Genomic DNA, 22,228 nt, shown 5'->3' with positions numbered 1-22,228 from the left:
TGAAATTGTAGCATAAAATGCAAAAGATGGCCGAGACCTAAACATTTAGTAAGTAGGCAAAAGGCAAACATGAACTCTACCCCCTATCATTATGGCAACCACCCTGGTTCCTAGGGACCCTATATGAGCCCCCTGCATCATGAAGGAACCCATGATTCTCCCAACCCTTAGTGGGCGATGAATTGCCCAACCTTAAAGGGGGTATTTACTGCTATATCATACACATCATGCTCTCATGCCCTGGATCCCTGAGCAATTAAAAGAAAGAAAAAATCAATAAAAGGCAAAATGAATATGAAGAAGGGTGGAAAAACAAAGGCCAGGGTAACTCATGCACTATGATTTCTCCCTCCTACATCTGTACAACCATGTGTGGGCTTCCCTCATTGCAGCTACCCTTGTACCATGGCATGTGGCTTGGAGCCTTCCCCTACTATCCCACTCCGTTCCATCATTATATCACATGACACCTTCCATTCGACGGATGTACCATGAACCTATCATTCCCTTAGAGGTTGAAACCACTTAATAGGGTCTTTTATTAACCTCCCTCTTGAACCTGGGGACACCTATACATTCTAAAGCCCGTTATGGAAGGGCATGCCACTACGAAGTTTCCACTTGGTTCTCTAATTTGTAAGCTCATTTACTCAATTGCACTAATGAATTGTTGTACTGGAAGGTGAGGAGACACATTGGATCTCATACAAGATTGCAGGTGGGTCTTCATCTTAGGGTTTGGCCTCCCTTTACAGGATCCCAACCTTCTAGAGGGTCATGATGTCACTTGTAGGGTGAAGTGTTAGGAGCCATGGGCCTCCTCCACAACAGAGCATTGATTGCCACGCCATGGGATTCCTCATCACCACATTTCGCTTGCTCGTGCCCCACTCATGCAAAGATGATGATGCACATGAACCACATTTCCCATCCAACTACACATTTGCACTAGACACTTGGCATATGATCCAGGGCCCAGATGGGGTTTTGTTTCACCTAGGGAGACATGGGAGGGCTTGTGTCATCATCCTTGCCCTTATGGATGGAGTATCGACATGTTGATCTAGTTGGAGACACATGAGACCATTCAATGTGCCCCCACAGCCACTTGGGAGCACCACAAATGTTTTGCTTAGACGCCAAGGGGCCAACCCCTTGGTAGTCATCATGAGAGCCCTCTTCTTCAATTTGGCACATGGAGGACTTGTTTAGGCCTTCCAACGACCCATTTGCACTATTTTTCTATGATTTCAACCTCATTAGGAGGGATTTTTGCATAATCTTGAGCTATTTGGTGGGTTGTCACCACTTTTATTGTTATTTTGCACATTAGATTCATTCTTAGGGGCTCATTAGGCTAATTTGACCAATTCGAATTGTTAGAGGCTCATATAAATACAGGTGAGGCCTCATTTGTAAATCATCATCACTTGGATCTCTATTTCTCTTGTGAAAAGAACTCGGACCTGCAACTGAAGCACGAATTGGATGTTTTGGATGCATTTTGATGTTTGGAAACTTCGCTATCTTATTTTGGAGCTTCTCTTTGACGTTTTGATGGATGGTTATATTCACTTTCTCTTGTAAGTGCCTTTTTCATGTTATTTTCTTTAGAATACTACATGATTAATGTATGGAATGTTTTGTCAAGTCTTATTGTGCCCTAATTGAAATGTGAATTCTTGAAAACACTGGGATTTGAAGTATTGCATGCATTACATGTTAAAGATTAAGTGAATGAATGTTCCTAGAGGTCTAATTGCACATTGCATTGCCTTGAAACTCCATCAAACATTAAATGAAGTATAAATACCTATAGTAGTTGTGTTGTTGCATCATTAGGGCTACCGAAGTTGCTTAGGTTTCCTTAATTGAGCGAAATTTTGGAATCAAAATAAAGCTTGACTCCATTATTCCCAATCGTAAGGAATTAGGTCTTAGAATCCTTGGTGATCACCCTTTAAAACTTTTTACCTTTTCTCTCCTTTTTCTGCCCTAACCCTAGTGGTCTCCTAAGGCCTAGTGAAAATTGCTTTAGGCTGGCCCATTTGAAGAGCGAGTTGGTCCACTATTGCGTCGGGGTCTCCTCCTGGTCTCCTTAAAATTTGAGCAAATTCCCGTGGCTAGATTTGGAGATATCCCAAGCCTTAGATCCAACATCATCCCTAATCTTAGGTTACCTTGGTTAGTGAATTTCCATAGGTCAACCATATTGGAAAACTCATTGGAAGTTAATCATTCAATGGCCTATTCGATCCTTGCTTGGTTTAGGTATCTTATTTACCTTGAAAAATTACAAACCCTAAGTCTCGCTTGGATCCCCCGAGGGTCTCTCTTGTGGACCCAACAACTTCGTAAGATCATTATTCTACAAAACCTTAAGAGAGGTTCTTTTACTTCTTTAGGAAACATTGATCTAGGCATATCTACCATATTGATTATCCCTTTGACCTAGGTATTAGCCTCCTAACAATAAGCCTTTCTTGGAGAGCCCTTCTTTTGCTTCTAAAGCAAGCAAGCCATTATTTGAGCCTCTCCTTTGAATGGGCTTTGGAAATCACACCATATCTACTCATTGACCTCATCATTCTAATGATTTCCTTGATATCGAGACTCCTCCCATCAGTGAAAGTCCGTAAAGAGTAGGGGACATTGATTGAGGTGATAGTGGGTCCTTGTCCTGTTGTTTCCATTTGGTCTAGTAGTTGTCCTGTAGGTACCTCTCTTAGGACCCCTGCCAGATTGTGTGGTAACATTTTCCATGTGCTAAATTTTTATGTCCCGACCATCTTTTGCATCTTGTGGCATATTTTCTGTTTTAAGTGGCCAAATTATGCTCTTATCTTTCTTTTTAGTTACATCAACCTCTGAGGCATCGTTCCAAGCTCGACCCAAAGTGCGTACAAGGGGAGGGGGAAGCCAACACCTTGTGGACCCAATGGGCAGATGTGGACCTGGATGAGAAACGTATGAAAAGGGGTTATAATCTGCAAAGGGAAGTGAGATATATGGTGTCAGGATGCGGGACCATGCAACCAAAATTAGGGTTTCCCATGTAATGCCACTCCTAAAGCTAGTAGCCAGTAGAGGAGATCCCACGGGAATAGAATACAAGATTAACCACCAAGTTGGGACAAGGGAACAAGAGTACAATCTGAGCCCTTTCTTTCCACCGAATCCTACGACTAATCCATGTCCAAATTTGCCCAAGAAAAGCAAGCATAAACACCCAATTATGTAATGAAAAGTCATACCTTCGGGGTTGGAAGGCCCACCTTCAAATATACGATCATAATAGATGGGCGAGGGAACACAATGGCTTGTTCAAGTGGTAGAGAATGGTGGCACATTGAGCTATCTGGTGGCTGCAAGGGGTTGCTAGCTACCGGCTGAAGAAAATTCTAGGAGAAAATTTCTCCTATAGGGGTCACCCACTGGTGGTGGGTAACAGGCACAAAAGGGACAATGAAATCTAATCCCCAATGTTAAAGGGATGCATCAAAGAACGAAGGTGAAGTTCATTGTAATCCCTTACTTGAGATGTGGTAGCACCTTTGGGCATTTCTCACACCTCTTCACCCATTTGAAGCAATCTCTAAATAATTTTAGTCACTTCAATCTTGAACACCAGATTTTCTAAATTGTCCTTGTTGAGAAGTAGTGCCTACTAGCAATTACTTGAATGATCTTTCGTTATTAGTTTCTCTATGTCTAAGGGTGGCACACATTGACATAGTATGCCATGCATCCTGATTTTGTACAGTAACCTTGCTAAGAACTTGAATCTTAGAGATTTTTGTACAAATCTTCTCTCTTGGGCCTTCATCATGCCATTGGGTGCTTGTTTGTGGTGAATGAAACACCACACATCCTCCTAGTACTCGATATAGCTTGTATTTTAAACAAACTAGCATCAGGGAAGTTATCTTCTTTGTCTTTTTCTAATTCATCGATGTTCACCCTCAAAATGTGTTTGTGTCTAACATGGGATTTAATAAGTTAACAAAAATTCAAAATTATACTTCCCGAGCAACATCAATGATTAGATGAACCTTCTTGACATTGCTATCTTGTTCATTATTTAATTCAAGGCATAGTGATGAATCTAAAAATTGAATTTATTTTCCAATATATAATGCCAATTTTTGCAAAGTAGAGAGCATACCTATATCTTTCCACTCTATAGTGTAGAGATCATTTTCAGGTCATGGAATAGATTGGATGATTTGTTTCTTTATCACGAAATTGTGTGAGAACAATTTGGATGGTGATACTTGATGCGCCCACATGGAGAATTAAAGGCTTTTTTTAGTAGAGAAATTGTAATATTGTTGCATTCACAATCTAGTCTTTTAATGCCTTGAATTCTTGTTGGGATTCATTTGTCAAGATTTAAAGGTGTTTCCTTCTTAAGTAATAGTCCCATCAGGTAAGTGATGCATGCATACCCCTTGACAAACTACCTATAATAGTTCACGTGTCTCAACAATGACTTAACCTTGGATAGGTAAGTTGGAGGCTTTAGGCCTTGAATCATCTTGAGGTTCCACCATCATAGCTTATTTTGCTAGTATATGTCCCCATTGTTATCCTAATGTTGTAGATTCCAAGACTTTTGGGTATTGAGAGAGACTCTTGTCTCCTTGGACCTATTCAATATTATCCTTGTTAGAAAATTAGAAAGGCAGAAAGATATTCTTATGTTGATAATTACTTGTGATATTCTTATGTTCTTATTTACTTTTTTATGTTCTTCTTTTATCTTTGTTTCATCAAGCAATTATCAAAAGCAAAACATGAAGATTTGGGACACCAGATGTAGGAGCACAGCCAGGGCTAAAACCCCTATATAGGGGAAAACCCAGTCAAGAACTCTTCCTTTAGTAATTTAGATTGAGATTGTCGAAGACCCCAGACGAACAGACTTTCCTCCTCCACCAAGTCAGCCTTCCAAGATGATATATTAGTTGCTTCTTATCCAGTAGCTCTAACCCAGCAACAATCTAGAAATTCGACTTCCTAGTTGGAAAATTTCGACCACCAGGAGCAGAATTTCGGCCTTCCAGTTACTGTAGAATTTCGGCCCCCTTCCAGTAGCTTCACAGCTTCACACGTGTGGGAAAGAGAGAGAACATTTCTACTTATTATGCTTGTGAGATACCTCCTTCTCCTTTGCTATCCTTCTTCCTCTTCTTCCTTGAAATTCACACTTTTTCTGGCCCCATAAGTTGTAGATTAAACTTGTTGTGAGTGTGTGTCAAATGAGGTCGAGTTTCTACCTTTATATAGTGATTCTTCCACCCAGATTTAGGCCGACTTGTCTAGTTTGAGGCTGACTTGGTGGAGGATGCCTAATTGACCTATTTTACAATAAAATAAATTTCTTCTTTGACAAATAAATCCCAAGAAGGGTTGTTTACAATATGACATGGACAAGGACACTTGACATAAACCCTAGAAGTCTTCAATGGAGAATTTGACCTAAAAACAATTGACCCAAGCATGAAACCCATGCTTTAATAAGTCAATTTATTTTAATAATAATTTTTTTTTTCTTTCTTTTGATAATACATTTCATTATGACTCAAGTACAATTATGAAGACAAACACTAGTTACATTCTTCAATGCTCCCTCTTAACTAGGGAGGTATTCATAATTACAACCATATAGCAGTACATGGAAGATCTCCAATATAAACTATGAAGAGTTCAGGCACACTCAGTCCCATGGACTAGATACCTGACCAAGGTTATCTATCCGGGTGGGACTAAGATGGACTCAAGCTTTCAGCCACTCTAGGTACCATCAGTCTTACTTGCTAACCATCAACCCAGGGATCTAGGTGCGTATCCAAGGTCAGAGATCCAAGACCAATGCCGCCCTCACTCTTCGGGATCTAGACATCATCGCATAGGACGACCAGATGTCGTCCCAAGCATCCACCATTAAATGCTTCAACTCTCCCTGATAAACTAGATATATCCATTTGTCCAAGCATGCTTCTCAAGTGTTCATCCTTCTTTATGGAGATTTACCTGTACAATCACAACCCCAATCAATAATAAATTTTCAAACATACAAGTAAACACAAACCATCAGGGTCCTCATTCATTTGGATGTTGTTTGTATCATCAAGTTATCCATATACAATTTTGTCGAAAGCTTTCTTCTTTTCATTTCTTCAGCAGCACCAAATACATTCTCAGTTCTTCTCAGGTCTTTTTCTTTAATAATGTGCCCTCCCTCTCAATTGGGGAGATGTACCCTTCTTTCTATCCAGGCTCCCTCTTAACTTAGGGAGATCAACTACTTTCTTTTTCTATAACATCAGTGAAGCTTCAACCTTTCATCTTGATCATGCTCATACGAACATCATGTGTACCTGCACAACTTTTAATAGCAAGTACAACCAAATACATATATAGAAGCATGAAGTTAACTATATCAGAATCATGGACTCATTAGATTTTAGACATCAAATACCTAAACTTAGTAGGTTCATAATCAACAAGAGACACATATTTCTATACTTCAACTTCTTTGCTAGGGTTTTGTTACAAACCCTAGACTATAACATAAAGAAACTTAGATCAGTCTCATTCTATTTAGGGCCTCAATATTATTTTCAGAGATAGATTCTATTATGATCCATTACAAACCCTATATTTCATCTTAGGACACAAAGCCTTAGATATCAGTAATTCAATTAAATAACAATTCTACTATGCAGCTAATGTTTTAGGCTTTACTAAGGTTTGATGCAAACCCTAGACTAAATCATATCGAAAACATTATCATCATATCCTAGAATATCAAACTTCTACTAGGGCTTAGTTACAAACCCTAGAATTTACAAACTATGAACATCAACAATTAGGTTAGCATATATACATATCTAGGATTTCATAATCATGCACAAGCATATCACACAAATATCAATACATTAAAGTTAGACATACAACAACTTTGACGAGGCTAGGTTTTTGACTAGACAGACGAACATACACCTAGGGCTTCATTCCTAGGATCTTACTATAGATATTATAAGGTTTTTGCTTATAAACCCTAATTAATCAAACCCTAAAGATCTAGGGATTCAATACATAAATTTTAGATAGAAAACCTAAAGGACTAGGGTTTTATTATTATAACAATACCGAGACTCTAAACAAGAAAATAGGATTTCTATACTTCATCATTAACCCTAAGTAGACTAGGGTTTCATAACTATAGACATACCCTTAGGTTAGGGTCTTATAGAGAACCTTTTAGGTATCCATACGAATTATCAAAATATAATGAGGGTAGATTCAATCTAATGATTAATCACTCAAACAAGAATCTCTTACGATTCAAAACACTAGACATGACGAACAAAATTTAAAAGAAGAATGATCGTACCTTTATATAAAGATATCTTTAAAGCTTTATAGGTTGAGACATATCTTGGGTTGTTTCTTAACAAACCTTGTAGGACATCAATGCTTGAAGGATTTCAATAGAACTTATTTCATACTTCAAGTCTATCCTTAGAAGTCTTCTCCATTATCCTTGAGCAATTAGCAAGCTTTCCTAGCCAAGGAAAAATATAAAGAGAAAGATTATTAGCATACAATACAAACACATCTTGATAAGAGAGGAAAACTAAACATAGAAAAAAAATAAGACAAGTAAGATACTCATCTTTGGTAAAATGGTGAGGGCTCCCTCTTAATCCAATCTTGAGGGATATGTACAACTTTATCAAAATAAAATGTGTTCTAACAAGACTTGTTAGACCTACAAATTCTAGAGATCAAAATATCAAGGAAAACAATTCAAAACTTAGAATAGAAGACCAAGGGAGGATACATGTAAGGGAGGACTTAGTAGTATAAGCCCTTGACTTCCGATTCTTCTTCAGTCTTGTTCTTCTTAGATGGAGCTTCATTAGCGACATTTGCTTGATCCCTATTTCTTTTCTTATTTCTTGGATTCTCAAGACAATGACTCTGGTAATGTCCTATCTTGTGGCAATTGTAACGTTCAACCTTGGATAGGTCCATTCTCTTCTTTGGTCCTTTGAACTTCTTGAAGGTTCCTTTCTTTTTGTGATGTGCAGAGTAAGCATTTGAGGTGTTTTCTTTTTCATTCTCCTTTTTGTTGTTTACCATTGATATTCTGGTTTCTTCTTGACTACAAGAATTCCAAATTTGTTCAAATGTTGACATATCCTTCCGACTGTTGAGTCCTGATGCAAAGGCACTCCAAGATTTAGGTAGTCCTAGAAGAACAGTAATTACAAGCTCCTTTTCTAGGAGAATTTCATCTATTGCTTGGAGTTGATCTCTGATTCTAGACATCCTTATAAAGTATGATGAAACAACATCATCATTTGTCATTTTAACAGTTCTTAGTTCATTCTTGAGGCTTGCTATTTGACCAACGTTCTTGATTGTGAATAACTTGGAGAGAGCCTCATACATTTCTTGAGCAGAATTTATGTTTGATATGTATGGAATTAAGTTATCCTTAACTCCATCCACTTTTAGATTCATAGCCACAATTTCCAGTTCTCTAAACTTCACTTTATTTGCATTACTTGATTTATCAGTAGGCTTCTTAACTTTTCCTTGAACAAGATCTAAGACACTGTTCTTTTTGAGAATGAGATCTATTCTCTTTTTCCAGGCCCTGTAGCTGTAGGCTCCTAGTTTTTTCTCTGCCTTCATTGAGTTTGTCATGGTTCCTGTAGATGGTAGGTTTGTCTCTTTATATGATCCCTTTAATGATCTTCCTTCAATCTCCTTTTTCCTTCAATAGATCTTCAGGCTGCCTTTTTCTCCTTCTTCACCTAAGCTTTGATACCATGTTAGAAAATCAGAAAGGCAGAAAGATTTTCTTATGTTGATAATTACTTGTGATATTCTTATGTTCTTATTTAACTTTCTTATGTTCTTCATTTATCTTTGTTTCATCAAGCAATTATCAAAAGCAAAACATGAATATTTGGGACACTAGATGTAGCCAGACTATTGAAGAATCTAGGGCAGTGAGAGTTAATGAGATTCTTCTTAGCATGATAACCATTTGTGAGGTATTTTATCTTTAGCTTATTAGCACAATATTTTCTTGATATCATTAGTGTGTGTATTTCTTACTTCATCAAATAGCTATCAAAACAAAGAAAAAAGAACACACAATTTTGTCTTTCTGCCAGGGCCAAAACCTCTCCCTCTTGGAGAGGAAAACCCACACAAAATTCTTCTTATAGAGATTCAATTGACAAATACCAAGACGGTGACCCTTGACCTACTAGGCTACTCCAAGACCAAGACATCAATTCTCTTCTTACTGTTGAGATCAACATCATCATCACTGATTTACCGAGATCATCATCATAGTACCACAAAGGTCCTTAGTTGTGCCATTGCCTGCTTCATCATCATGTCAACGAGGTCTTTCTACTTGGATGTGAGGTGCACCAAGGACTTGATCATGACCTTGTCTTCATTAAGAATGAGACCATGATTGCTACCTCACTGAGATCTTGACTGTGTCTAGAACGCCAAGAATATATAATTGTGAAGTCACCATCATGTCGAGATTGTGAGCCGAGGAGGAGAACCTGTAGTTACCGAAACTATTACTGTGATTTCATCCTTCATCGAGATCAGTACTGAGGAGGAGACTGTGATTAATGGAGACTGTAATTACCTTGCACTAAGATTTGTGTCGAGGAGGAGAACCTGTAGTTACTTGTTGTCATTATCACCGAGATCACAGAGATGTCCGAGATCCTGTACCCATCCGAAGTTTTGTACCTCTGTCCTCATCCGAAGTTGCAGAGAAGTCCGAGTTTCTGTGTTTCCTGTGGTGACCCCAACGGGGTATTTATAGTTGTTTGTCCTCCATAATTAGCCGACATGTCAGAGTGAACCGATGTGTCTCTATTTGCAAGCCGACATGACTTATTTAGCTTATTTAATTCATTTGCAGGCCGACATGACTGTGTTTTACATTGTTTTGCTTGCTACCTTCTTCAAGAGGATTGTGCTTGTCTTGGAGGGCTGATCTAGACACTAGGTTGACTCATATACATTACATATATGCTCAAGAAGAGATCCTTAACATTTTCTTTGACTATTTGACTTTCCTATAGCACTTCAACATGTGCTGGACCTACGTAATGAGCAAGAAACTCATTTTATAATTTACAAAAAAAATATTTCTTTTCTTTTACAAGTACAAAGATCAAAATTACATTTATGAAGACCAAATCTAGTTACACTTTCTTCAACACGGACAGCCAGGGATAAAACCCCTATATAAGGGAAAACCCAGTCAAGAACTCTTCCTTCAGTAATTTAGATTGAGATGGACCAAGACCCTAGACCAACAGACTTTCCTCCTCCACCAAATCAACCTTCCAAGATGATATAGTAGTCTCTTCTTATCCAGCAACTCCAACCCAACAAGAATCCAGAAATTCGACTTCCCAGTTGCAAATTTTGACCCCCAATAGCAAAATTTCTGGCTCCCAGTTACTATAGAATTTCGGCCCCCTTCTAGCAGTTGCACAACTTCACACGTGTGGGAAAGAGAGATGAAATTTTGACTTCTTATGCTTGTGAGAGACCTCCTTCTCCTTTGCTATCCTTCTTCCTCTTCTTCCTTGAAATTCACTTTTTCTGGCCCCAGAAGTTGCAGATCGAACTTGTTGTCAGCGTGAGTCAAATGAGGTCGAGTTGCTGCCTTTATATATTGATTCTGCTGCCCAACCGACTTGTCTAATTTGAGGCCAACTTGGTGGAGGATGCCTAATTGACCTATTTTACAATAAAATAAATTTTTACTTTGACAAATAAATCCCAACAAGGGTTGTTTACAATATGACATGGACAAGGACACTTGACATAAACCCTAGAAGTCTTCGATGGAGACTTTGACCTAAAAATAATTGACCCAAGCATGAAACCCATGCTTTAATAAGTCAATTTCTTTTAATAATAAAATTTCTTTTTCTTTCTTTTGATAAATACATTTCATTATGACTCAAGTACAATTATGAAGACCGACACTAGTTACATTCTTCAACAATCCTAAGATCAAATATGTGATTGTTTAAAAACTCGAACAAAGCCTAGTCGTCCATATACATTTCCAGTGACTTGTGGATAAATTGTTTGAAAATATTGACTATTTTTTGAGAGAAACATCGTTGTGTTTACTAGATGGAAAGTCATCTAACAATATGCATAATAATTCCATTTGTTGGAAAATGTCGTAAGTGGTTCATCCTTATCTTAATTCGTTAATTGGTTATAACCCAAATATCCATCAAGGAAGGAATATATTTCCCTTCCTATGACTCTTACGATTGCTTTGGGAAAAGATGTAGGAAAAAGGACTTTCATGGTTACTTGATCAACTTTCTATAGTCCATGTAGATGTCAATCTTCCCATTCTACTTCTTAGCCACCATTATGGCTGATACCTCGATTCTTTCCTCGGTCAAATAGATGATCTCAACATCTAACATCTTTTGAATCTCTTCTTGTATCTTGGCTTTGTATTTAAGATTCATTTGATATGGTCATTGTCTCATTGGTTTGGCATCTAGTTGAAGTTCAATACGAAGTTTTCCAAATTCTTTCAGAATGCCCTTTAGATCATGACCGTGGTAGGTAAAGATGTTACCAAACTCCTTGAATAGGGTGATGGCTTTGGCTACTATATGATCATTCCAACAATTAGCTATCTCCAAGTACCTCGATTCATTGCATCTTTAGCAATATTGATCTTCTTTGGAGGACCTTCTTGCCTCCTCAATTTGTTGTTGCTTGATAGGTCGTTCGTGTACATATCAACATTGACCTGCTTCTTGATATGGGCATAGGGGATAGGATTGACCTCCTTAACTATTGAAACTTTGAAAACAACAGTCCATTGATTCCAAAAGTGTGCTCTAATACAAAATAGTGCATTTTCCTCTATAATTCTGTCAATGCTTTATTGTTATCAATGGGTCCTTCATTCATATCTGAAAAATAATGCCTACATAATCGTTCCCCGTCTCTCATTTCTTGGTTCTTCTCCTTATGTGAATACCACTTATAGGCATGTTGACCTTTAAACCTGCACTTAAAAGATTATCCAAGTCTAAGAGAAAACGAAAATAAAAGAAGACCCAAGTACTCCACCCACTATCACGTTGGTGCTAATCCTCCATTCTTTAGGTTAGTGTTTTTCTATCGAAGGGGGAAAACTCTAGAATAATACCATAGATCTGTCCCTCAGATGCAGGTTTATGGAATGTAATGCTTGATTTTGGATTTATAAAAGTTAATATGATGGATTTTGGAGAGATCAGTGACTCAGTCCCTTGTCTTAGGGTTGTGGATTCTAGGCAATCGGTGGTGCTTCACATCGAGAAGGATGTGACAAGCTCCATAGTGAAAGATATTATCAGTCCTAACATATCTGGTATATTAACAGCAGTGAAGTGAAACAAACATAGGCATTATGATGATACATGCATTCATTTATCATGATCATATATTTGTCAAAGTTGAAATATGAGTGAAGGAATGACCATATTTATTGCACGGATAGCTCCTTAGTAAATCACAAAACTGATTTGACAAGAAAAGATAGGAGGTTGTTAAAGCCACCCTTCGAACCTGTTACCACTCCTTTTAGCAAGGTTGTTGAAGATCCATACAATTCTGCTAAGCGACACACACAGAACAAAGGCCTACTACCAGCACAGATTAGGTCCCCACTCTTTAAGCCCAACTCCTACCAAAATTGGTATGGGAGGTTTCCCTTGAATGACTAAAACCAATCAGTACAAGCCCAGTGCCTTGTAATGGGGTCAAATGAATGAAGTGGAGGAGTTTGTGTTGTTGCTTTGCTGGCCCATTATGTAAAATTTGCAGTAAAATTATACCAACAAGAAATACACTCTGATCTAAAAAGATATAACATGTGAGTAGTCAAATCGAGTGTACAGAAAATATACTAACCAAATATGTAAATATTTCTATAAACAGAGCATTTCCTAGGGGGCTTATTGTGGCTTGCTGTGTAAAACAACTTTCTGTCTTGTGTTTATAGGTCTCTAATTTCTGCAAAATATGCAGAAAACAACAAGATAACTCTTTGAAAAGTCACAAAAAATTCCTAAACACTTCTACACCATATATCTAGGGGTGGGGAGACTAGAAGGTAGAAGATTGGTCAATTTAGACCACATCTAAGATTTGTATCTGAAACAAAATTGAATTCCCAACAAGTTGGAAATTCACTTTTGGAGGTCTAAGTGTCAACACTCCCTGGGTGCACAGCCCAAAAAATTATTTTAGCTAATAATAGAAACTTTTAAGGGCTGAAATAAGTAATTTTAAGCTATATATTAAGGATAAAAACTTGCAAAACAAATTTGAGCTAAAACAAGGCAACTTAAAGCAGTGTTGATAATATCGCCGAAATATCGGCGATATTCGGAAATATCGCGATATTTTCGGCGATATTTTATATCGCGATATTTCCGAAATATCGCCGATATTTCCGAAAATATCGCGCGACAATCGAAAATATCGCCCGGTGACTGTAAAAAATTTCCGCATGACCTATAAAAATCCGATTTTGGTTTTTTTCATATCATTTTCATTTTTGATTGCTGGAGAAGGAAGGGGAGGGCTATGCGGTTGCTGCCAAGGAGGGTTTGAGTGTTCTAGGCCCTAGTATTGATATGCTATTCATGGTAATGTTAAATTCTTAAAGTAAAAGTGACATTCTCTTTAATCTTCATTTTCATCCTTTTACTTAAATTTTTAACATTACCATGAAATGACTCAGGATGTTTGAGAGTGGTTCCGGCCTCATTGGATTTCATATGGAGAAAGTAGAATTTTAGATTTCATTCAAAATGCAGCAGACTTATCAGTTTTTTAGGATTTCAGGATTGGGAGATTGTAATGTTTCCAGGTGACACCACCTGCCCAGGCTACCCCTGCCACCAGTAGAGGACGTGGTCTACCTCCTATAGCTCCTACTTCTAGTTCTTCAGCTTCTAGAGCATAGCAAACTCCACTGCCAACTCCACCAGCACCAACAACTACATCTAGAGGGAAAGGGAAAGCTATGGCATTTTCTCGCAAGAGGGGCAGAGGAAATCAATAGGATTAGACTTTAGTTATTTTCTTATGTGCTTGTAAGTTGTACATGAACAATGAACATTGAATATTCAAGAATCAAGACCAAGCATATCACATTCTAATTTCTAAATAGTAAATTTTGATTCTATTTATTTTTTTAAAGTGAATTATGAACTTTGAGAAGTAATTATATTTTAATTTGATTAGATAAGCTGCAACCTGCAATTTAATATGGATAAAAAACTATATTTCGGTATATATATATATAAAACGTGTCCCCCATGTCTTGTTTCCAGGTCGTTGCGTTTCATAATGAATACTCGTATTTACGTGTCCTCTGTGTCTCGTGTCCTCGTGTCATGTGACTTAGCTTAGACAATATTGATGTATTGTCTCTGTGGAGGGTGGAGTTTGAGGAGCCCCTCTTGGAGGAGTCACCTTCATGGTTAGAGCCAGTGGCAGATGATCCATTAGAGCAGGGGCAGCAAGAGGAGGACTCGGAGTCAGAGGAGTAGCAGCACTCAAAGGAGGAGTAGGAGGAGGAGGAGGACACTGCGGGAGCATCAGCATCAACACCATCTGCTATAGATATAGGAGAGCATAGCCCCATACCTAGCACTCATTATTTGACATTAGGTGCAGAGGCAAGGTCAGGGCCTCCTACTACTAGGGGCAAGCCTGGCAAACAGCCCATCATGTTTTCCCGTAAAAGGGGGAGAGGGCAGTGATTTCAGATAGATAACTACTAGTTTTATTTGTTATGCTACATATAACTCATGATGATGAGATAATTTTATATATGTGATGTTATTTTGTATTGGTTCTCCATATTTGAGTCCTTGAATGGACAATTATCAGGGATCAACAGGATTTGGTATCGCCTTTGATGTATCATTTCTATTTGACATCATATATATCAGTGTTTTCTTCATATTTATGTGCCAGTGTGTTTATTTCATGTTGTTATTGCTTTATATGTTTAAAAATCTAAAAAAAATGAATATATTATGCATTTTTTATGCTTGCCGATATTTGCCGATATTTTCGCCGATATTGCCGATAAGATATTTTCTAGACCCTCGCCGATATTTTCCTGATACCGATATTATCAACACTGACTTAAAGTACTTGTAGAAATGGCACCTTGTAAAGTGAAAAACATGCAGAAATTTGTTTGCTACAGTAATTCCTTACTGTAGATTTGCAAAAATAAACTAAAGACACCTGTGAAAGATATGAAAAATGTTCTCAAAGCAGATGCATTTTTCCTTCGTCTAGATATTGAAATTATGCACTTTTACTCCAAGGATTTACTAGCTATAAAGATAGGAAATTTATAGCATGCTATTAGAAAAAAGAAAAAGAGACTTCCAGAAATTTTAAATAAAATGGTTGAGAAATGAGACTTACTATTTTGGCCTTTTGTCTTATCAATTTGTAGAGTAGTCATCACAACCCTTTATATTGAAAAATGTGTAACTAGGTTCGGTCTTCATAAGTGTGAAATGTATTTTTGATTATTGTAAATTATGAAATGAAAGAAAATTATTATTATTATTTTTGGAGCATGGGTTTCATGCTCAAGGTCTTTTATTTTATAGGTTAAGCACCCATTGAGTGCTTCTAGGGTTTGTCCTAGGTCAAGAAGTCAAAAGAGTCATTGTCATAAGTTGAAGACCCCACTGGGCACATTGTAACTTGTAAAGAAAATTATTTTTGTCTTTAAAAGTGTCGAAATACCCTCCAAGTCCAAGTCGGTCTGGCATCTAGCAAGTCAGTCTAAAGGAAGAACCACATCCACCCTTGAAGAAGCCTATATATAGAAGAGGACTCGCCCTCCTTGAAGCACACACTCATCACTCATTCTAGCGAAGGAAGAAGAAGGAAGAGGCAGCGAAGGAGAAGAAGGATGAAGAAGTTTTATATTTGGGCTATCTTTCTCTCACATGTGCTAGAGAGGACTAGGGTTTCTGCAGCTAACCTAGGGCATCTTTTACAAGTTTGATCTTGGAGAAAAGGAGGCAAAGAGGTCAAGTGAAGGTCATCAAGGGCTTCTCTCAAGCTCTAGAAGTCAGGGAAAGGCAAGCGAAGGTCATAGGCGGGATCTTGAAGAAGATCGAAGTTCCCACTTGTGGCAACAACTGTTGCTGGGGGCCAAAATTTCAGATTTGTATCAGGAGGCTGAAAATCTGGCAATAGAAGGTCGAGAAGGTGCTACTGGAAGAGATTTGACTGGGTTTGACTAGATCGAAGTTGGCACATCATTCAAAGAGGTCAGCCTTTGTCTTGGAGGATATTGGTCTCAGTGTTAAGGTCATGGAATTTGTCAATTGAAGAATCTATAAGGAAGAGAAGAGATTTAAGGGTTTTCCTCTCAAGAGGAGAGGTTTTGCCCTAGCTTGCAGCCTATATACTGTGTCATTGTTCTTTTGTTTTTGGTGGTTGTTTTATGCTTCACACATATAATAATAATGAACAAAGTTAATAAGTAAAAATGAACCACAAGCAGTTATTAAGTAAAGAGAATTAATCATAATCATTGCCCTGTTGAATTCTCGACATGGTATCAGAGCTCAGGTTGGCTAAGGGCATCATGAAGATCTCCAATACATTGAAGAAGTTCATCAAGAAGTGTTCAAAGTTAGCAAGCTATCTCAAGAAAAACATCAAGGAAGCATGGAGTCTCTTATTCTCTAGAAAGAAGGAAGTAATCGAAGAAAAGGATGAAGGTCTCCTCTCGACACTCACTGACACATTCCAGGATGAGAGCATTTGGGTAATTGATAGTGGTGCATCTAGGCACATGACAGGTCATCACAAACAATTGAAGACTTTATCACAGGGAAAATCTTCTTATTCAGTGGAACTTGGAGATAACAAAAACTATCCCATGGAGCCATTGGATCAACCTCTATAGAGTTGGAGAATGGAAGCAACATTCATATCAACAACATCCTATTTGTTTGAGGTTTGCATAAGAACTTACTTTCCATTTCAAGTCTAGAGAACAAGGGTGAAAGATTATCTTTCATTGATGGAAAGGTTGTTGTATGGAGTAAAAACTCAAGCATAGAAAATGCTAAGAGTAATTGGTATTTGAGAAGGAAAACTTTACAGGCGGATATCTCCTCTAGCTCAAGCCTTGGTTCACATTGAAGTTAGACCATGTGGACTATGACATAGAAGATTTGGTCATCTTCATTTCAAGATTCTCCCAACTCTAAGTTCCATAGCAGATGGAATACTTGAACTAAAAGAATAGGATGAAGGAGTATGTAAAGGATGTGCATTGGGTAAGAATACCAAGAGACCATTTGGAAGTAGTGCTTCACGGTCAAAAGAAATCTTGGATCTCATTCACTCCGATTTATGTGGCCCTATGACTCCTAAATCGCTTGGAGGTCATGTATATTATGTCACATTTATAGATGATCATTCAAGAAATACCTGGGTTTATTTAATGAAAAACAAGGATGAAGTATTTACAAAATTTCAAGAATTCAAAGCTGAAGTGGAGAACCTTATAGACAGGAGAATCAAGATACTAAGATCCGATAATGGAGGAGAGTATACATCCAAGAAGATTATAGCATTCTATAAGGAATCAAGGATTAAGAGGGAGTTAATAGTCCCATATAATCTCGAACAAAATGGAGTTGCAAAACGAAAGAACCGATCCATTGAAGAAAGTGTAAAGGCAATGTTACATGATTAAGATCTACCAAAATTTATGTGGGGAGAGACCACGAAGACTATAGTATATATTCAAAATCGAAGTCCCCACAGATTGCTAGATAATAGGACTCTCGAAGAAGTATTCATTGGGAAGAAATCTATTGTAGATCATCTCCGAATCTTTGGGTGTCCCGTATATATTCATATACCAAAGGAAAAAAGGAAGAAGCTAGATCCATTAGGCATGAGAGGAATATTTGTTGGCTATAGCAATTCCTCTAAGGCTTATAGAATCTACATAAAGGAAGGACACCATATAGAAGTAAGTCGATATGTCATATTTGACGAAAGTGTCACATTTAAGAAATCTAAGGAACTTCCCATGGATTTTGATGACGAAGAAATTCCAGTATTTGAAGAAGAAGTTAACAGGGAAGAAGAAGAATCTCATGATGAAGATGAGGGTCCTAGTGAACCCATTCAACCCGTGGTCCTCCCCAAATCAAGAAAGAGACCAAATTGGTTGAAGTCTACACTACTTGATGCAGAAGGTCATGGGGTAGCAAAAGGCTCATTTAGAGAAAGCAAGAAACCCAAGAGATATTTTGGGTATGCTGCATACATGACAAAGCTAATAGAAGTAGAACCATCCACTTTTGAAGAAGTTGTCAACCATCAGGAATGGAAGGATGCCATGAATGAAGTGTATCAATCTATAATGAAGAATGGAGTTTGGGAAATTGTACCTAGGCCTGAAGACAAATCTGTGGTAACTTCCAAGTGGATCTACAAGATCAAACATGTGGAAGATGGAAGTATAGATAAGTATAAGGCAATATTTGTGGCTAGGGGCTTCTCTCAACAAGAAGGCATCGACTATGAAGAGACATTTTCTCCAACCACAAGGTATACAATGATGTGTTCATTGGTCTCTCTAACAGCAACGATGGGATGGAACATCCATCAAATGGATGTCAAGACTGCGTTTTTGAATGGAACAATTGATGAGGAAGTCTATATAGAGCAACCCTTGGGATTTGAAGTTAAAGACAAAAATGCATATGTTTGCGGATTGAAGAAAGCATTATATGGCCTCAAGCAAGCACCAAGGGCATGGTATGCTATAATGGATGCATATCTACAAAGAATAGGCTTCACAAAAAGTTCTGATGATCTGAACCTCTATATCAAGGTTGTGGATGGAGAAATTGTAATCATTCTTTTGTATGTAGATGACCTTCTCTTGACAGGTGTAGAAGATCGAATTGAAGAATGTAAGAAGCAACTAACAACAAAATTTGACATGAAGGATCTAGGGCTGATGCATTACTATTTGGGACCAGAATTCTGGCAAGGATGTGATGAAGCTTATTTGGGTCAAGGAAAATACGTGATCAAGATGTTGAAGAGGTTTCACATGATGGATTGCAAACCTATGAGCACTCCGATGATCACAAACTTGAAAAGACTAAGGGGTTCTAAATCGAGCCCTGTGGATCCTTCCAAGTATAGACAACTGATTGGCTCACTAATGAACTTGGTGAACACTCAACTAGACATATGTTTTGCAGTAAACATTCTCAATGAATTCCAAGTGGAGCCAAAGCATGATCATTGGATAGCAGCAAAAAATATACTAAGATATTTGCGAGGAACTATCCACTATTGCTGAAAATATGATAGGAGGAATGATGTCCACCTGATTGGATATACCGATTCTGACTAGGGAGGCAGTGAGCAGGATGGAAGAAGCACTACAGGAGGATATTTCAGTTTGGGATCCTCTATGATCTCATGGATGAGCAAAAAGCAAGACACAGTTGCTTTGAGTAGTGTCGAGGCTAAGTATGTTGTGGCTTGTGAAGTAAGCAGAGAAGCGATCTGATTAAGGAAGCTGCTATCCGACCTATTCGAAGGACCGATGGACCCGACAGTGATACATTATGACAACACCAGCTGTATACATTTGTTTGAGGACCCAATATTTCATGGAAAGACAAATCATATAAACAACAAGTATCACTATATTCGAGAGCTAGCACAAAATGGTGTGTTGCAGCTACAATATATCTCCACTGATGAGCAGGTAGCTAACATATTGACGAAATCTATTCCCAACAAGAAGCTTGTGTACTTGAGAGACAAGCTTGGCTTGGTGGATATATCCTCTCTAGTTGAGAGGGAGAGATAGGCATGTCATTCTTGTCTTCACTTGGGAAGGCAAAATGGAGGATTGGGTAACCATCTAGCATTCGATACTCTTTGAGGATGTGGTAGGGTATCCATGATAAGAGTAGCCATGGACCGATATTCTTTGAGGACTAGCTACCCAAGACAAGAATAGTCCAAAAGAAGTTCATACTCGGTGAACAGTCGAGTGGAGTATGTACCTTGAGAGACAATGATGATGGTGTCTATAAATCATTTTGTCTCACCAGCATTGTGTTGTGATCTTGTGGAGAGATAGAGCTGTTAGTCAAGGCCTTGCTATGTGACAATGTTTGTTGATATGATGCTAGACAAATGGGTTACCAATCCAACTCTTCTAATGAGATCTCTTCAGATTGAGAATGTCCGTGTACCTCTTGCAGCTACAATATATCTCCACTAATGAGTAGGTAGCTAACATATTGACAAAAAATCTCTTCCTAACAAGAAGCTTGTGTACTTGAGAGACAAGCTTGGCTTGGTTGATATATCCTCCCTAGTTGAGAGGGAGAGATAGGCACATCATTCTTGTCTTCACTTAGGAAGACAAAATGGAGGATTGGGTAACCATCTGGCATTTGATACTCTTTGAGGATGTGGTAGGGCATCCAAGATAAGAGTAGTCGTGGACCGATATTCTTTGAGGACTAGCTATCCAAGCCAAGAATAGTCCAAAAGAAGGTCATACTTGGTGAACACTCAAGTGGAGTATGTATCTTGAGAGACAATGATGATGGTGTCTATAAATCATTTGTCTCACCAACATTGTACTCTGATCTTGTGGAGAGATAGAGTTGTTAGTCAAGGCCTTGCTATGTGACAATGTTTGTTGATATGATGCTAGACAGATGGGTTACCAATCCGACTCTTCTTATGAGATCTCTTCAGATTGAGAATGTCCATGTACCTCTTATGAATACCTCCCTAGTTAAGAGAGAGCGTTGAAAAATGTGTAACTAGGTTCGGTATTCATAAGTGTGAAATGTATTTTTGATTCTTGTAAATTATGAATGAAAGAAAATTATTATTATTCTTTTTGGAGCATGGGTTTCATGCCCAAGGTATTTTATTTTATAGGTTAAGCACCCATTGAGTGCTTCTAGGGTTTGTCCTAGGTCAAGAAGTCAAAAGAGTCATTGTCATAAGTTGAAGACCCCACTGAGCACATTGTAACTTGTAAAGAAAATTATTTTTGTCTTTAAAAGTGTCGAAATACCCTCCAAGACCAAATAGGCCTAAAGGAAGATCCACATCCACCCTTGAAGAAACCTATATATAGAAGAGGACTTGTCCTCCTTGAAGCACACACACTCATCACTCATTCTAGTGAAGGAAGAAGAAGGAAGAGGCAACAAAGGAGAAGAAGGACGAAGAAATTTTATGTTTGGGCTATCTTTCTCTCACACGTGCTAGAGAGGACTAGGGTTTCTGCAGCTAACCTAGGGCATCCTTCTACAAGTTCGATCTTGGAGAAAAGGAGGCAAAGAGGTCAAGCGAAGGTCACCAAGGGTCTCTCTCAAGCTCTAGAAGTCAAGGAAAGGAAAGTGAAGGTCATAGGAGGGCTCTAGAAGAAGATCGAAGTTCCCATGTGTGGCAGCAACAGTTGCTGGGGGTCGAAATTTCAGATCTGTAGTAGGAGGCCAAAAATCTTGCAATAGAAGGTCGAGAAGGTGCTACTGGAAGAGATTTGACTGGGTTTGACTAGATCAAAGTTGGCACATCATTCAAAGAGGTCGGTCTTGGTCTTGGAGGGTATTGGTCTCAGTCTTAAGGTCATGGAATTCGTCAATTGAAGAATCTACAAGGAAGAGAAGAGATTTTAGGGACTCTCAAGAGGAGAGGCTTTTCCTTGGCTTGCCGCCTATATACTGTGTCATTGTTCTTTTCTTTTTGGTAGTTACATTAGGGGAATTTTGAGGTCTAAAATGGGCTCCCTAAAGAAATTATAAAATAATAGTGGAAATAATAAAATAAGATTAGATTACATCATCAAATTTTAGAGGGAAAAAAGAAAAATCTTATTTTTCAACTCATATTTTCAACTTATCTCCCTATGGGTTAACTCAAATTTTGAGTGGAAACGCTCGTTGGATTAATCACGTTTTTCAAGTATTTCTCATTTTTCGTGTAGTAGGGTCCATCGAAAGTATGCAACATGGGTACTCCTTGGATGAAGAATTAAATTTTGCATCCAAAGAGTACA

The 22,228-nt window shown here is 38.1% G+C and overlaps 1 protein-coding gene across 9 annotated transcripts in view; it reads left to right on the top strand.

The window, feature by feature from the left end:
- LOC149186094 (uncharacterized) overlaps positions 1-22,228 on the top strand; it is a 207,288-nt gene that overhangs the window by 73,690 nt on the left and 111,370 nt on the right. The window contains exon 15 of one of the 9 annotated variants that reach the window (XM_089410899.1): positions 14,439-14,760. The exons of the other annotated variants lie outside the window; for them this stretch is intronic. Coding sequence (XP_089267025.1) covers positions 14,439-14,517 — 79 coding nt within the window. The 3' untranslated portion in view covers positions 14,518-14,760. Of the gene's footprint in view, positions 1-14,438; positions 14,761-22,228 lie in introns of those variants that run through there. 9 annotated transcript variants of the gene reach the window in all.

The sequence above is a fragment of the Pinus tabuliformis genome, chromosome 3_1, assembly GCF_031772625.1.
Source record: "Pinus tabuliformis cultivar Carrire ecotype Pingquan chromosome 3_1, CPIR1, whole genome shotgun sequence".
NCBI lineage: Eukaryota > Viridiplantae > Streptophyta > Pinopsida > Pinales > Pinaceae > Pinus > Pinus tabuliformis.
Note: the sequence above shows the minus strand (reverse complement) of the source record. Positions and strands in the feature narration are given on the sequence as shown.